Below are 17,792 nucleotides of genomic sequence, written 5' to 3'. Positions count from 1 at the left end.
GAAGGCTTGGACCAGAATGGTGGCAGCATCAGGGTCTACAAGAGATGCTACATAGCATAGCATCAATAGGACTTGGCAACTGATTGGATATGGAGGGTGAGAGAGTGTGAGGAGACAAGGATGATGCCTAGGTTGGGATGGATGGGTGGATGATGGTGCCTTTGACCGCAATAAGAAATAAGGAAGAAGGAGGGCTTGGGGGGAAAAGATAATGAGTTCAGAGAAACAAATGCAAGGTTGAGAGAAAGGGAGAATTGGGCATCAGAAAATAAGGGAGAAGAAGGGTAGAAAGGAGAGAAAGAAACATGTTAGGGAGGGAAATAGAAACCATATCTGAGAGAAAACATAGATGTAGCAGGGAAAGAAACATAAAGATGGCATCAGAGAGGGATGGGAAGAGAAACGAGGAGGAATGTGACCCAGAGAAAGAGACAAAGAATGAAATAATGGCAGAGATGGAAATGGTGAGAGATGAAGAGAGGGAGACCCAGAGAGAAATATTTATTTAAAAAAGACAGGTTGTTTCTGGTTTTCTGGAATCCAGGATGGATATTTGATGCCTACAGATAACCAACATATCTCATTTGAAACATCAACTAGCAATTCCCTTCCTACCCAACCTTAAAAAAAATTTTTTTAAGACCCTCACCTTCCATCTTAGAATCCATACTAAGTATTAGTTCCAAGGCAGGAGAGCAATAAGGGATAGGCAATGGTGGTTAAGTGACTTGCCTAGGGTCACACAGCTAGGAAGTGTATGAGGCTAGATTTGATACCAGGACCTCCCCAGTTCTAGACATGACTCTTAAACTACTGCCCCCTCTGTCCCCCAATCTTTTACCAGATCTGAGGGAAGCTTTTAACAAGAGTGAGTTAGCATGCTGTTCTACCTTTCCCCTGAACCTACCATCCGAGAGAAGACTTCATGGGCAGAGAAAGGTGTCAACGATTAAGGAATAAGGCTGAAATGGAGAGGAAGGAAGCAAGAGGCCCAAATGACCCATATCTTTTATAAAGAATCTTATTTTTTAAATTAACTCTTACCTGCTGTCTTAGAATTGATACTAAGTACTGATTCCAAGGCAGAAGAGAAGTATGGGCTACGCAATGGGGATTAAGAGACTTGCTCAGGGTCATATAGCTAGGAAGTGTGTGAGGTTAGATTTGAACCCAGAAACTCCAGCCTTGGCCTGACTCTCCATCCATTGAGCCACCTAGCTGCCCCAAGCCTTAACTTCTAAAGCAACAGGTTCAAGTATGTCCTTCACCTTTCAATCTGACCTCCGTATTGCTCAATATGAGCCAACCTTTTCTCATGCCATTTCCTCCCTGCTCCTCTCCCATTCTCTCTATTCATCCAACATCCCAGCTCAAGTTCCACCTCTAGAAGGTCCTCCTAGACTACAGACTTCCTCTGATTTCTTCTAACTCAAATGCTAATTGGATTATATTCTCTCCTGTATGGTGCTCTGCCTACACAGTGCATCATGGTCTTCCCAATTAGAATAGAAGTCATTTGAAGACAAGAACTTTTCCTTTTCTTGTCTCTTTGAGGGCATCTAATACAGGTTCTGTGAAAAACTGAAAGGCCTAATGATTATTACCTCATCACCCTTTGAATCCTTCTGCTGCAATCAGGTGCAAGTTGCTGCTTCTTCCTCCTGGTCTCGATGAACTTCTGGGTGTGTGGCAGCAGCGTTTTACTAGGCGGGAAGAGGCCAGTGCAGAGCCAGAGAAGCTGCCAGCCACGCTCCAAGCTGTAACTAAAGAAGCAACCAGCTATCACTTGCCACCCACCATGGCCAACAAGGAGACAGGAGGGCCCTGGGTCTTTGGGCTGCTCACTAAATGCTTCGTTCCAAGGGACCAGAGCTACAAATCCCACACACAATCAACCTTAGGAGACAACAGGGAGAAAGTTATCCAAGTACTAGGAGAGTCTTGCTTAACCTGATCTTCCCTTTGAGAGAGAAATGATATATGTGTGTGTATATATACATACATATTCATATATATGTGATATGTATATACACACAGATGCATATATAGATGTACAGACGTACACATGCATGTGTATAAAATGCATATATTTTAATATACATAAAAAAATCTATTTTGGCCTCCCACCTTCCCTCTCCATGGAAAAAAGAAACCAAAATCTTCATAACAAATATGCATAATCATGCAAATCAATTCCCACACTGACCTTAATGGATATGATTTTTTAAAACCTGGGCTCTGGGATACTAAAAAAATTTTTATAACTATTTCATTATGATTGGTTTCCTTTGTAATCTTGTGTATTTTATTTTGGCTTTTCAGCCTTCTCTCTGCCTTACTTCATAGGACCTTATTAATTTACCCTGTGACCTCCAATCCTACTTGGCCCCTCAATTCTCTCCCAGGCTGTCTCCCCTGCACTAGCCACTCTCTCCTCTTTCCCCATTCTTGGCTCCTTGATGAACCAATTCATTTCTATATCGCCCTTCTCTCTTGAATCCTTAGCTCCTTTATCACTTTGCCAGTTGTGTCTTGCCAGATCTTAGCCTGGGATCAGTCCCACCATTTGCCACCTTTGCAATGAAGGTGGAGAAAATCACACAACTATTCTGACCATAGGTACCACAGATTTATGTTACACAACCTCTGCTGGGCTCTCACTGCTGCTAGGCAATACTAAATCTTCTTTATCACTCATTCACTATTCCACTGCTCAGAGGATCTTCCAAATCTTTTTATCCTTCTTCAAACTTCCCACGTCTCCCCCTATCCCATTCTCTTAGTCTCGTAGCTCCAGAAAAAATTGAGACCATTTGCCATGAGCTCTCTTCTCCCCTCTTCCCAATTTCCTATCACTCAGGTGCTGTCTGCCACTATCTTCTCTTTTGCCTCTATCTCACACAGTGAAATGACCTTACTCCTTATCAAAGCTAACTGCTCTTTGCCTTCAAGTGTTCCCATTCCATCCAGTCTCCTTCTACAAATTGTCCACTTTTTCCTCCCCACTCTTTCACTTATTTTTAATTTAAATATAAATAATAAATAAATATAAATATAAGTAAAAATAAAATAATAAATTTTAATTTAATTAACAATATAATTAACCTCCTAAGTAGAGAGAGGCTTGGTGACTTGCACAGGGTCATGTAGCTAGTAAGCTTGAGAAAGGTTTTGAACTTAGGTCTTCCAGATTCAAAGACTGAGGATCTATCCCTTGTGCTACCAACTCTTTAAGCACTGCCAGATAATCAGTTCAACCCCTTCCCACTCCAAGATTCTATCTTTCATGCCTCAATCATTAAGATCAAATGGCCCACCCAAACCAGGTTTCATTATAATTCTGATCATGAAATTAGACTGTTCTACTCATTCCTATCTGGGAACTAAGCCAATGTCCCCTTTCTCTCTGGAGTACTCTGTCTGGAGACAGTGTGGGATAGTGAAAGGAGCCCTGGGCTTGGGGAATTAGAGATCTGGGACAGAAGTCATGGTCCAAGTGTCCTAGAAACCTGTCTATATAACTTGCCCATTTTGGCAGTTATTCTTCCCTCTTAATAAAGGAGATATATTAATTCCTGCCCCCTCTCCTTCTCAGAGGTATAAGCATTAGAAGAGTCTTTTCCCTCTGGGTCCCAGACCCCATTCCCTTAAAAAAAAACCCAAACCCCAAACTCTACCAGCCCATCAGCAGCCTACCTGTTAGTGTTGCTTGTCAACTGCTTCATGATCTGGCAATAAACTTCATCCCTCAGAGTAGCCTCCTCGATGGGGGCCATGAAGATCTGATCAGTGAGTTCCACAGGGTCCCTGATCTGCTTGGACGGGTAGTCTCCCATGTACTTCAGGATGGGTGGGAGGCCGTGAAGGAAAAGGGGAATTTGAATTTGCTGGAATTTGGTGGAGGTAGGAAAGTGGGAGTGGGGACTCTGGATGGTGTATGTGTGGTTTACTATGCAAACCAGAGCTACCAATGAATAAAGTGAGTTATAGGCACTTCGGTGGCACAGTCGATAGAGCATTTAAGTTGGAATCAAGAAGACCTGAGCTCGAACCCTGCCTCACATAGAGTTACTCAGTTGTGTGGCCCTAGGCAAGTCACTAAACTTCTCTTTGGTTCAGTTTCCTTATCTGTAAAATGAGAATTTTAACTCCTACCTCACAGGATTATTGAGGATAAACTGAGTTAATTTTTATAAAGTGCATTGAAAACTCTAAAGTACTACATCAGTGCTCTTAGTATTCATACAGATGCTGCTGCTGAATTATAGGGTTGAATTCCATAAGAACCAGGTTCCATAGCCACACAATGACCTTTTACCTTGGCCATAGACAGATCTGTGACTTTGTCTAGTTGGTTCAAATCCTGCCCATAGCTGTGTGGTTCTGAGATAGGCACATCTCTCAGTTTCTTCATTTATAAAATAATGGGGTTACAATGGAATTGTACATCGGCTAAAGGGGGTTAGGGGGGCTTGGGGAAGAGGGAAAGAACATGAAATATGCAACTGGGGAAAATATTCAAAATTAAAATTAAAAAAATAATAATAAAGTTGCCATTGATTGCCACCAAAAAAAAAATAATAAAATAATGGGGTTGGATTCAATAGTGCTTAAGGTCCCTTTCATATAGTTCTTTCTTAAAAAATTTTTACCTTCTGTCATAGAATTGATAATGAGTATCAATTCCAAGGCAAAAGAACAGTAAGGGCTAGCCAGTTGTAGTTAAGTGACTTGCCCAGGGTCACAAAGTTAGGAAGTGTCTAAGGCCAGATTTTAACCCAGGACCTTTCATCTCTAGGCCTGGCTCTCTATCCACTGAGCTACCTTGCTACCCTGGTTCCATAATAGTTGTTTGTTTTTTTTTTAATTCTTATCTACTCTTTTAGAATCAATACTGCCCTGGAACCAATACACAGTATTGATTCTAAAAGAGTAGATAAGAATTTTTAAAAAAACAAACAACTAACTATATGGAACCAGGGTAGCAAGGTAGTGTGGGTTAAATGACTTGCCCAGGGTCACACAACCAGGAAGTGTCTGAGGCCAGATTTGAACCCAGAACCTCCCATTTCTAAGCCTGGCTCTCAACCACTGAGCCACCTAGCTGCCCCACCCTCCCCAAACAGCTCTAAATCTATAACCCATATCTTTCTTCTGACATTTCCTTGCTTTGGAATTATGCTTTTTGAGCCTGAGTTTCTTTATATGGGGGGAAATTTTTTAAAGAAAGAACTATATGAATCATTAGGCTTAAATGAGTTGTTTTTCAGTCATTTCAGTTGTGTCTGACTCTTCATGACCCCTTTTGGAGTATATTTGGCAAATCTACAGGAGTGGTTTGCCATTTCTTTTTCCAGCTCATTTTATGGATGAAGAAACTGAGGCAAGGTTGGTTAAGTGACTTGCCCAGAGTCATACTGTAAGTAAGTATCTGAGGCCAGATTTGAGTCTTCCTGACTCCAGGTCTGGCATTCTATCTTCTGTGCCACCTAGCTGCCTGTATACCACAGGACCTCTTTCTACATAGCCAAGACCCTTCATAAAATTGAAAATTGTAGGTAACGGTGAACTCTATTATTTAATAAGTATTTCTTGTATGAACACACGTGGGCACCTCATGACTTTTCTAAGGCTAATCGGAGCTCCCAGCCTCATTGTTCTTGTACTTTGGGGCTATTATTAGCAACTAAATAGCATGAACGAAAAATGGAGGCACTGCCCTAACGTTGACAAGGCTTGTTACAAGTGAGAACTCAGGACAAAAACTGATACGGGAGCTAATGTTTGGCACAAAACCATATAATGACTCACGCTGACACTTATCAGAGCAAGAATGAGCACGAGTGGGCAGATTGTTGTGAGACTTTATAGCGGTTTTAGTGCATAACTAAAATTTTTATTTTACATATTCCTTTCAATGGTCAACTGCATGTACCTGAATTCGCATGTGTTGAGTTTGTGCAAAATGAGATCCTACTGTATGTGCCCAGGATATAACATAGGGTGCCCCAGAGGTCCAGGTATCGTTTAAAGCTTTGCTCCTTTGGGGGATACCCTGTATATGTAAAAGGCTATATAAATAAGTTATTAGAATGGTGATGATGGGGCTCTGGTTTATTGACTTTTGGGGGAAATTGGAATGTGAACTTGACACTTCTTTATGGTTTTAACCCATTGTTGAAAATAATCTGAGCCCCCTTTCCCGCCTCATCTAGTCCAGTCTAATGACCAGAACCAGAATTTGTCATGCTGCCTGAGGACCTGCCCAGCCATATGGCCCTGAATAGCTGTTATCTCTGTACCAGCCCTCCGTAGAGCAAGAAAAGGAGGTTCAATGAATACTGAGCACTTCAGGGAAGTTGCTTTTTTTGACTAAATTCCAAATAGCAGTTGGTTGTCTTGTCACTTGTTACTTTCCTCCCTAAAGCTGAGGATGGTAAAGGTTAACTTGTTTTAGTTAATTAAGATTTTATATTAGCATTAAATTTATATAGCAATGGCCTCTAAGATATTTAAAATTTCATAAGAGTTTTGGTTTTTTTAAGGTTAATGAAATCCTGCAGAGCAGGTAAGAATAGTCATTATTTCAGAGCTTTAACTAGGCTAGAGCCATGGGGCTTTGTCCTAGAGTATGGAATTTATAGGGTAATGATGGCTGGCAACATGGTCCAAGGAGGAATTTCCTATTTAACACTGGCCTCATGGAGTAATGGGTTCCTTCTAGAATGTGTCTCCTCCTTCAACAACATAAAAACCTCCCTCTGTCCTTGGGTGGGCATTTTTCTTCAGGCCTACATGCCAGCTGAGCCCTTTTCCAGCCCTTCTGCTAGGTATATTTCTGCATTATTTTTCCCATTTTATAGTTGGAGGAACACAATAGGCTCAGACTGGGTAAGTGATTTCCCCAAGGTCATGCACTAAATCTTGGGCCAAGGGGCTCTCTTGAACCTTCATTCTATGATCGTCACTTGTTATATGTGACTTTGGACCATGTAGCTGTTTCTTTTTCATTGTCTCAATGAATTTCTGCATTTGGGACAGCAGTGACTTATTGCTGGTCATGAAAAGGCCAGGGCAGAGTCTGCTCTTGGGCCTCATTCTAGGAGACACAAGCCAAATTGCACAGGGGGAGTTCACATAGAAGAGATTCTGTCCTCTCCCTTCCCCAAACTCAGCTTGGGCTCCTATTGATAAAGGATCACTGGCAAAGGACAGCGTCCACCCTCCACCCCCACCCCCTGGAATCTGGGAGAGATGCTGGCCGGCACAGAAAGGATATCAGTAAAGATCTGGCAGGAGATATCTCTAAAGTCCGCGTTGGCATGGACTCTCTTCAGTAGTGGTTGTCTGAGGGGCTCCCGGGAATGCTCCCACAGCTGGCTCTTACCTCGGCCCTTGGGGAACATGGCTTTGTTGATAGTCTCCTTTTCAGGGAGCCTAGAGAAGGAGAGAAGCTTGATTGGCTCAAGTGCCCTTGTCAGGGAGACCTCTTTGTGATAGAATCAGTCAATTGGCAAAGCAGGGTCAAGGCTAGGACTAGAGGGAAGGAATCCTGAGGCTTAAACAGATTTGAGCAGCCAAGATAGTTCAATAAGTCTTTACTGAGTGCTTCTTCTTTGTCAACCCTATAAGAAAGACTTGGAAGGGTCACCAATTTGTGGAGGCCAAAGGCATTTAATTTTATCTCATTCATCATGCATTATTTTTTCCCTTCCTTTTTTCCTTTTCCTTTCTCACCACCACTTACTTTTCAATCCTAACATTTCCTTCTCCTAGATTTTAGCCAACTGTTGGTTCTTTCTCCGTATTCTACCAGTTACCTCCAACCCAACCCCTATTGTTAAGTCCACATGAGAACCTTTGGATATAATGAGGCACCCACAAAATGGCTCTACCTGCTTCATTTTATAGCCCCATGTCTCACAATAACCAACTAGGCCTAAGTGGGCACACATGCCGGAGAGGGCTGCTCCTCAACCCCTCTCTATGTGCCTAAGGACATTTCTCACATCACCCAGCAGCCCAATGGGAGCACTTCCTCCCTCCCCTGTTTGGGGTAAGGGGGTGGGTCATATGAGGAGTGAGGGTGCAATTTGGGCACTTGGTCTCTAAAAGGTTCGCTATCCCAGTGATAAGGAAATGGCTGGCCAAAGAATGTTATATGAAAGTATTAGAATCACTGATATCTAAGAAGAACTCGGAGTCACATTGAAGACTGCTTTGCAAAGATGTAAACAGAAGAAAGCAGAGCCAAAAGAATGATGAAAACAATAATGTGAATCGGGGGTTCTTGGCCTGAGATATATGGGTAGATTTGGGGTAATGGTTTTGAACCTAGATAGGAAAAAAATTACACCTTTATTTTCACTAATCTCTAAACTGAAAGTTAACATTTCTTTCTCTTCTAAATGTAGGCAACAAACATCTTCTGAGAATTATTTTCCTTTGTAATTAACTAGATGGGTTTTCTTTTGTGAATTTAAAAGCAATATTCTGAGTCCATAGGCATGTCCATCGAGCAGACTGCCAAAGGCTTCCATGACACAAAAAAAAGGTTAAGCATTCCTGATGTAAATGAAGGCAGGTCAAAGATAATGGACCACGCTGATTGAAACCAGAGTATTGAGGCTAAAGTTCACATTCTATTTTTGTGGTGATAAAAATGTTAGGCACGATCAGTTGCAAACCTTCTTTTGAGCAATTTTTCTTAACTTCTTGGAGAAAATACTTTGTTGAGAGGCACTATTTGCCTGTTTTTTGGGATGTGTGCTGAGTCAAAGCAAAATGGATCCATAAAAGAAAAAAGATGCTGAAGGAGACTAACTTTCTTGGATGTCTTTAAGTCCAGAACTGGCTCTTATCTGTTTGTGGCTCCGTGGGGTGGTGGTAGTGGTATTACCTGAAGTGCTCATAGGAGTACTCTTCTAGTGTGTATGGCTTTTCCTTTGGCTCTTCTGCAGGTTCTTCTGGCTGTGCATTCTGGATGGCCAGCTTCCGATCCTCAGGGGACATGGCCAACAGAGTCTAGAAACAGAGATCCCCAAAAGGTAGCAACATTCTTTCCCAATGGATAAATGGTCACAAAGGCTAGGAACAAGCAGTTTTTGGATGAAGAAATCAAAACTAATCTTAGTCATATGAAAAAATGTTCCAATCACTCTTAATGAGAGAAATGCAAATTAAAGCACTCTTCAGGCAGCAAGCCTTATTCCTGACTAGATTCTGTCCTCCAGTTATACACTGAATGCTTGAGACCAGGCCTGGAGGAAGGGCTTTCCATAGTCCCAGGCTCTTGCTTTCTCAGGGGATGACTTCACTACGAACTCACCCACCAAGTACCAAGGACATGCTAGAGAAGAGGCAGTGTGACCTCTAGCCAGGCACCAACATTTAACCCAAGCATTTTCCTTAGTCTCTGTGGCATCTTTGAGCCTCATCCATGTATCCAAATCACTGCCAAGTCCAGCTTTTTTACATTAAAAACATCTCATGCTTCCTCTTCTCTCTTCCCTCATCACACCACACCTGCAATAGCCTTGTGGTTGGGCTCCCTTCTTCAACTCTCTCTACTTCACCCCATCCTTCATGTATCCAATCATCCAAAAGCCCAGATCTGGTCATGTCACCCCACTACCCAGTAAGCCTCTGGGACTGTTACCTCAAGGCTCAAATAGGAAAATCTCTGTTTGACCTTTATTTAATCTTATTTTGTTTTTTAACCCTTACCTTCTGTCTTAGAATCAACACTGAATATTGGTGCCAAGGCAGAAGAGCAGTAAAGCATAGGTGATTAGGGTTCAGTGATTCGCCTAGGGGTACACAGCTAGGAAGTCTCTGAGGTCAAATTTGAACCCAGGATCTCCTTCTCTAGGTCTGGCTCTCTATCCACTGAGCCACCCAGCTACCCCTGTGTTTGACTTTTATTTTTTTTATATTTTTTAATTTTTATTTTGAATATTTTCCCATAGTTACATATTTCATGTTCTTTCCCTCTCCCCCAAGCCTCCCTAATCCCCCTTAGCCAATGTACAATTCCACTGGGTTTTACATGTATCATTGATCAGGACCTAATTCCATATTATTGATAGTTGGACTAGAGTTATCGTTTAGTGTCTACATCCCCAATGATGTGTTTGACTTTTTATTTATTTATTTATTTAATTAATTAATTTATTTTTTTTTACATTTATTAATATTCATTTTTAACATGGTTACATGATTCATGCTCCTCCTTTCCCCTTCAACCCCCCCCCCCCGCCCCCCCTACCCATGCGCATTTCCGCTAGTTTTGTCATGTGTCCTTGATCAAGACCAATTTCCAAATTGTTGGTAGTTGCATTGGTGTGGTAGTTTCGAGTCCACATCCCCAATCATGTCCACCCCAACCCATGCGTTCAAGCAGTTGTTTTTCCTATATGTTTCCTCTCCTGCAGTCCCTCCTCTGAATGTGGGCAGCATGTGTTTGACTTTTAAAGCTCTTCTCTGTCTAGTCCCTTCTTATCTTTCCAGTCTTCCTACTGGAAGTGATCCGTGGCTGGAATGTTTTCTCTTATCTCAGCTTCCTGGCTTCCTTCAAGACTCAGCTCAAAAAGAAATTGAACAAGCCATCAAAGAACTTCCTAAGAAAAAATCCCCAGGACCAGATGGATTCACAAGTGAATTCTATCAAACCTTCAAAGAACAACTAATTCCAATACTATTTGACATAATAAACAAAGAAGAAGTTCTACCAAACTCCTTTTATGGCACAAATATGGTACTGATCCCAAAGCTAGGGAGATCAAAAACAGAGAAAGAAAACTACAGATCAATTTCCTTAATGAACATAGATGCAAAAATCTTAAATAGAATACTAGCAAAAAGAAAGAGGGTTATCCATCATGATCAGGTGGGATTTATACCAGGAATGCAAGGATGGTTCAACATTAGGAAAACCATTCACATAATTGACCATATCAATAAGCAAACCAACAAAAACCACATGATTATCTCAATAGATGCTGAAAAAGCCTTTGACAAAATACAATATCCATTCCTATTGAAAACACTAGAAAGTATAGGAATAGAAGGACCTTTCCTAAAAATAATAAACAGTATATACCTAAAACCATCAACAAGCATCATATGCACTGGGGATAAATTAGAAGCCTTCCCAATAAGATCAGGTATGAAACAAGGATGCCCACTATCACCTCCATTATTTAACATTGTACTAGAAACACTAGCAGTAGCAATTAGAGAAGAAAGAGAAATTGAGGGTATTAAAATAGGCAATGAGGAGACTAAGCTATCACTGTTTGCAAATGATATGTTGGTCTACTTAAAAAATCCTAGAGAATCAACTAAAAAGCTAGTAGAAATAATCAACAACTTTAACAAAGTTGCAAGATACAAAATAAATGCACATAAATCATCAGCATTTCTATATATTTCCAACACATCACAGCAGCAAGAGGTAGAAAGAGAAACACCATTTAAAATCATCCTAGACAATATAAAATGCTTAGGAATCTATCTACCAAAACACGGGAATTATACGAACACAACTACAAAACACTTTCCAAACAATTAAAACTAGATCTAAACAACTGGAAAAACATTGATTACTCATGGGTAGGACGAGCTAACATAATAAAAATGACCATTCTACCCGAATTAATTTACCTATTTAGTGCCATACCTATCAAACCACCAAAAATTTTTTTTACTGAATTAGAAAAAACTATAACAAAATTCATTTGGAAGAAAAAAGATCAAGAATATCAAGGGAAATATTAAAAAAAAACGTGAAGGAAGGTGGCCTAGCAGTACCAGATATTAAACTATACTATAAAGCAGCGATCATCAAAACAATATGGTACTGGCTAAGACACAGAAGGGAGGACCAGTGGAATAGACTTGGGGTAAGTGATATCAGCAAGACAGTGTATGATAAACCCAAAGAGCCCAATTTTTGAGACAAAAATCCACTATTTGACAAAAACTGTTGGGAAAATTGGAAAACAATATGGGAGAGATTAGGTTTAGATCAACATCTCACACCCTACACCAAGATAAATTCAGAATGGGTGAATGACTTGAATATAAAAAAGGAAACTATAAGAAAATTAGCTGAACATAGAATAATATACCTGTCAGATCTATGGGAAAGGGAAAAATTTTAAAACCAAGCAAGAGTTAGAAAAAAATTACAAAATGTAAAATAAATAATTTTGATTATATTAAATTAAAAAGATTTTGTACAAACAAAAACAATGCAACCAAAATCAGAAGGGAAACAACAAACTGGGAAAAATCTTTATAACAAAAAACTCTGACAGAGGTCTAATTACTCAAATATACAAGGAGCTAAATCAATTGTATAAAATATCAAGTCATTCCCCAACTGATAAATGGGGAAGGGACATGAATAGGCAATTTTCAGATAAAGAAATCAAAACTATCAATAAGCACATGAGAAAGTGTTCTAAATCTCTAGTAATTAGAGAAATGCAAATCAAAACAACTCTGAGATATCACCCCACACCTAGCAGATTGGCTAAAATGAGAGAAGGGGAGAGTAATGAATGTTGGAGGGGATGTGGCAAAATTGGGACATTAATGCATTGCTGGTGGAGCTGTGAACTGATCCAACCATTCTGGATGGCAATTTGGAACTATGTCCAAAGAGCTCTAAAGGTCTGCCTGCCCTTCCATCCAGCTATAGCATTGCTGGGTTTGTACCCCAAAGAGATCATAGATAAACAGACTTGTACAAAAATATTTATAGCTGTGCCATTTGTGGTAGTAAAAAACTGGAAAACGAGGGTATGCCCTTCAATTGGGGAATGGCTGAACAAATTGTGGTATATGCTGGTGATGGAATACTATTGTGCTAAAAGGAATAATAAACTGGAGGAATTCCATGTGAACTGGAAAGACCTCCAGGAATTGATGCAGAGTGAAAGGAGCTGAGCCAGAAGAACATTGTACACAGAGACTGATACAATGTGGTAAAATCGAATGTAATGAACTTCTTTACTAACAGCAATGCAATGACCCAAGATAATTCTGAGGGATTTATGGAAAAGAACCCTACCCACATTCAGAGGAAGAACTACAGGAGAGGAAACACAGAAGAAAAACAACTGCTTGAACACTTGGGTTGATGCAGACATGATTAGGGATGTAGACCCGAAAGGACCACACCAATGCAACTATCAATAATATGTTGTTAAGATTAAAAATGATAAAGACATATAGTATAAGAGAAATTAGTAGTTTAATTAAAGCCATGGCCATGTTGGTAAAATATATATGACCGCGCCTGACTATCTTTTAAATTTACTGCCGGAGCTCATCCTCACTCTTGTATGCCAGCCAGCCACCCAGGAAACCAAGAAGTCTTCTCTAGGCCCTCCTCTGAATTTAAACTGCCCTCTGCGTGGGGATGTCAGACAGTCCCACGCCCCAAAACCGGAAACCAGAAACCCATTGGAATCATGGAAAATGTAGTCTCAAAGTCCCCACATGTCCATAGGGAGCCTGCTAGATACTTCCAAATAGCACTTCCCTGAATTCAAAACAAACAATGTAAATAAGTCTTGATTGATGACACATGTTAAAACCAGTGGAAATGTGCGTTGGATATGGGGGTGGTGGTGAAGGGGAAAGTAAAAACAAGAATCATGTAACCATGGAAAATTTTTCTAAAAAAATAAAATATTTAAATAAAAAAAAAAAGTCTCAGCTCAAATCCCACATTATTAGGTCTTTCCCAGTCCTCCCAGCTGCTAGAACCTTCCCTGTAAGATTACTGACAATTTGTCCTGTGTATTTATGGTTTTATTTTGGGGTTTTGGTTATGTATAAGTGTGTGCTTACAACAGTGACCAATATGAAAGTGTGTTTTTCATGACGATAAAAAAAAATTTTAAAAATTTAAATTAAAAATTTTTAAGTTTTAAAAATTATCCTGTATAAATCTTTTTTTAAAAAATTCTTATCTTCTGTTTTAGTATAAGTTATGAAGCAGAAGAGCAGCATAGGTTAGGCAATGGGGGTTAAGTGACTTGCCCAGGGTCACACAACTAGGAAGTGTCTGAGGTCAAATTTGAATCTAGGACCTCCCATCTCTGGGCCTGGCTCTCTATCCACTGAGCTGCCCTCTTTGTATGTATTTTTGTATATTTTTTGTACATGTATCTCTTGCTTCTTTTAATAGACTATAAACTCCGTAAGGGCAGAAAGTATTTCCTTTTTGTCTTTGTATTCTTATTACTTAAATACCAACCACATAAATAAATAATAAATGCTGTTGATTGAGTGATTAATACCCTCTCTATTAATAATAGTTCCCAGTCCTGCTGACCTGGCAGCATGAAAAGGGACAACCATGGAGAGTTACTCTGAAAGGTTAGAAAGTGTTATGCAAGTGCATTGTTCTTTGGCAGTGGTCTAGAGGAAAGTCGTGGGGTCTGGTTTAATTCTCCTCCATTTACTAACTGATAACAGGAAAGTCGTCTATGTCTCTGGACTTCAATACCCTCATCTGAAAAGTGGCAACAACAATACAATGCTCTCTATATTGCTATCCTCATGATGCTATATTTTGGGGACCTAAGTGTGCAATATAAGCAAGAGCTGCTTCGGGGGAAGAGAACCCTTCTTAGCCTTGGTCTCCAGATCCCCCACCATCACTGTCCAGCTCTGCCCTCCCCACAAAGGGAGGTTTAGGGGCAGCCAGCTAGCAAAATGGATAAAGCACCAGGTCTGGAGTCAGCAGTTCCTAGGTTCAAATATGGCCTCAGACACATCCTAGCTGGGTGACTGGGCAAGCCACTTTGCTTGGTCTTTGCAACTTTTCTGTCTTAGAATGAATACTAAGACAGAAGATAAGGATTAAAAAAGAGAGTAGGTTTAACCAGAGGTCAGTGGAGTCTCAGGAGAAACAGAGGCCTCCTTTTCCATCTCCACCTTGAGAAATGAGCTTTCTTTCATGCTGCCATTGCTTCGCCACTAGAATTGCAGCCTGGGAGGAGACCTCTAGAGGTCATCTGATCTAACATCTTGTGTTCCGACCAGTGAACAAGAGGGAGAGGAAAAAGCCGGATACCAAGGGGCATGAGTTTCAGTGTGTCTGTTTCTCTAGCTGAATTGACCATGAACATCGATCTCCTCTGCCTTTGCCTTGGTTTTCTTAAATGGAAGAGAAAGGAGAGTCAAACTAGATGACCTCAAAGGTTCCTTCCAGTCCTGATATTCTATGGTCTATGAATACTTAAGATATTTTGGACAGTAGACCATCCCCTTTATTTTTTTAATCTATCCCTTTCGTACTCCTTTAGAGCTCAGAAACCTTAGGACTTGTGACCTTGGCATCATCAGGACAAAACAAGTAAGGTGCTGTCCAAGGCTTCCTCTGATGCTCTCCACCATAGCCTCATGGTGGATAATGGACTTTGTCTGGGGAAGGGACAGAAACTTCTAATAGGAGTGGTAGTGTATAGTTAGAAAATCTCGAACCTTTGGACTCCATCTCCCAAAATTCCTTCATCTCCCAGCATCCCTTTCCTCCTTTGTTCCCACGTTTGTGTTTTCACCTTTTTGTTTATAAATTCTGTAACTCTGCCTCTCTTTTTCTTTTCCTGCATGCACGGCTGGGAAAGCTGGCTTTTTAATGTTAATAATGTTAGTTATTATTAATAAATCTTATTAAATATAATACTTTGGAGACATTGGATATTAATTTTGAAGCTTACAGTAGGAAAGGTTATGGGGAGAAGCACAAGCCTGGGAATTTAGAGAAGGGGTATAAATCTATGACAAATAGAATACAGATAATGGTTTTCTTTTACTTTTAGCCCTGTAAGGTGCAGTGGAAAGGACACTGGATTGGAAATTCTGAGAACTGGGTCCAAGTCCTGACCTTGTCACTGATTCGTTTCATGTCCCTGGGTAAGTCACTTCAATGCTCTGACCCTAGTTTCTTGGGCTGTAAAATGAGAATAAATCCTGTTGATCATCCCTGGTTATAAGAGTGTTTTGAGAAGCACAAAATGATACAAATGCAAGAGATTATCATTACCATCATCTCTGGGGTAGGCTTCATGAGAGTGGGGATGACATAGATGCTCTCAACGGATACTTCTCCAGTCTTGTCTGTCCTATCATTGTGGGCCGGGATCCATTTGTCATGGGACGCTATCTTGTTGCTCTTGGCCAGGATTAACAAGTCTCCTCTCTTATGGGCCAGGATGGTAGGGTCATCTGAAAGCCCAAAGACACACAGAGTATTGCCCACCTGCCCATCCCGATGAGGCAGGGGCCATACGTTGGAGGGGAGGGGGATGTTGCTAACCCATTTTCCCCAGGTCTGAAAATTGAGCAGTCAGTTATTTCTGGAGGCACAAAGCCAAGAAAGATCCAGAAAAAAGGAGACAAGAGTGACAATAGTTTCTGTTTGTTCCTTTGAGATCCCTTTTTAGAAGGGGTGTAGAAGTCCAGCGAGTCATTTTACCACTTTCCTATGGTATTAGGAATCTAGAGATGATCTCCCAGAGACTTCTCAGAGACTCCATCTCTGAACCATCCTCATGATGGAACCTCCATCATTACCTTCTACAAAATGCATCTCTCTTAGGCAATGTGTCTTCTTTGTCCCCATTTTGATCCCTTCCTTTCTTTGCAGTCCGTGGTACTTCCCCAACTATTTCAGCCCATTCTTGTATCTCTTATTTGGACCTCCTATTGTCCTTGTAGACAGCTAAATGGCCCAGCAGATAGAAGCTCTAGACTCAAGTCAGGAAGACCTACCTAATTTCAAGTCTGGCCTCAGACACTTATGCTGTGTGATGGGGCAAGTTATTGCTTCCTTCCTCTGCAAAATGGGAATAATAATAGCCACCAGAGTTGTGAAAATCAAATGTTAGAATTTTTGCCAAGTGTTTTGCCAATTTGTTCATCACCTACCTATCCAAGTGGTTTGTTTCCCCTGTAAGACAATAAACTCTGGAAGGGATGACTTCCTTTACTTCTCTTTAATTGGATAATGGAACAGGAGTGGGCAACTGTTGACTGTGGAGGAGAGAGTGTTGGTGAGAGGCAGAGTTAAGAGTCAAGGATGACTCTAAAATTGGTTATTGGATAGAACCAATAAGAGGAAGTCAGGAAGATGGATAGGTTTTGTTGGGGGTGTTTGGGGCAGGTTGAGATGCCCAGGAAACCGACAGTTGAAAATATCCAAGAAGCAGTCAGTGATGGGGTTTGGGAGGGGACAAAGACTGGAATTCAGATGAGGAACCAAGTCTATAGGGGGCCATTTATTTTCTCAAGGTCATACTGCTACCGAATTAGTGGCAGGACTAGAATGTGAAAGCAGGCCCCTGTCACTCAGGCCAGTGCTTTGTGCCTTATACTAGATGTGGGCTGTTTCTTACAAGCTTCTACTCTCTGCTCTGCCCCATGCTCAAAGATGACTGTTGCCATAGAGATCCATGAGGAAGGCTGAGGGGAATTCAGAGGAAGTTGGGGGCAGAGCTGGTTCCAGGAGATACATAGGCCCATCCCCAGAACACTGAATGCAACAAGTTCAGAGAACTTTTTCCCAAACTCAACCCTATCATCTAGTATAATAGAGGCTCCTTGAGGTCAGGGATTATGTTGTCTTTGTATTCTCAGGGCCTTACTCATAATAGGGATTTAATAAATCATTTTTCCTTCCTTCCTTCCTTCCTTCCTTCCTTCCTTCCTTCCTTCCTTCCTTCCTTCCTTCCTTCCTTCCTTCCTTCCTTCCTTCCTTCCTTCCCTCCCTC

At 40.9% G+C, this 17,792-nt stretch overlaps 1 protein-coding gene across 1 annotated transcript in view; it reads right to left on the bottom strand.

The window, feature by feature from the left end:
* The window catches only part of MYO7B (myosin VIIB), a 155,604-nt gene that overhangs the window by 22,046 nt on the left and 115,766 nt on the right, over window positions 1-17,792 (bottom strand). The window contains exons 33-37 of the mRNA XM_044669144.1: window positions 16,067-16,248; window positions 8,900-9,024; window positions 7,269-7,437; window positions 3,697-3,839; window positions 1,605-1,763 (exon numbers count right to left, since the gene is read on the bottom strand). Coding sequence (XP_044525079.1) covers window positions 1,605-1,763; window positions 3,697-3,839; window positions 7,269-7,437; window positions 8,900-9,024; window positions 16,067-16,248 — 778 coding nt within the window. The remainder of the gene's footprint in view (window positions 1-1,604; window positions 1,764-3,696; window positions 3,840-7,268; window positions 7,438-8,899; window positions 9,025-16,066; window positions 16,249-17,792) is intronic.

This window comes from Gracilinanus agilis, chromosome 3 (genome assembly GCF_016433145.1).
Source record: "Gracilinanus agilis isolate LMUSP501 chromosome 3, AgileGrace, whole genome shotgun sequence".
Taxonomy (NCBI): domain Eukaryota; kingdom Metazoa; phylum Chordata; class Mammalia; order Didelphimorphia; family Didelphidae; genus Gracilinanus; species Gracilinanus agilis.
Note: the sequence above shows the minus strand (reverse complement) of the source record. Positions and strands in the feature narration are given on the sequence as shown.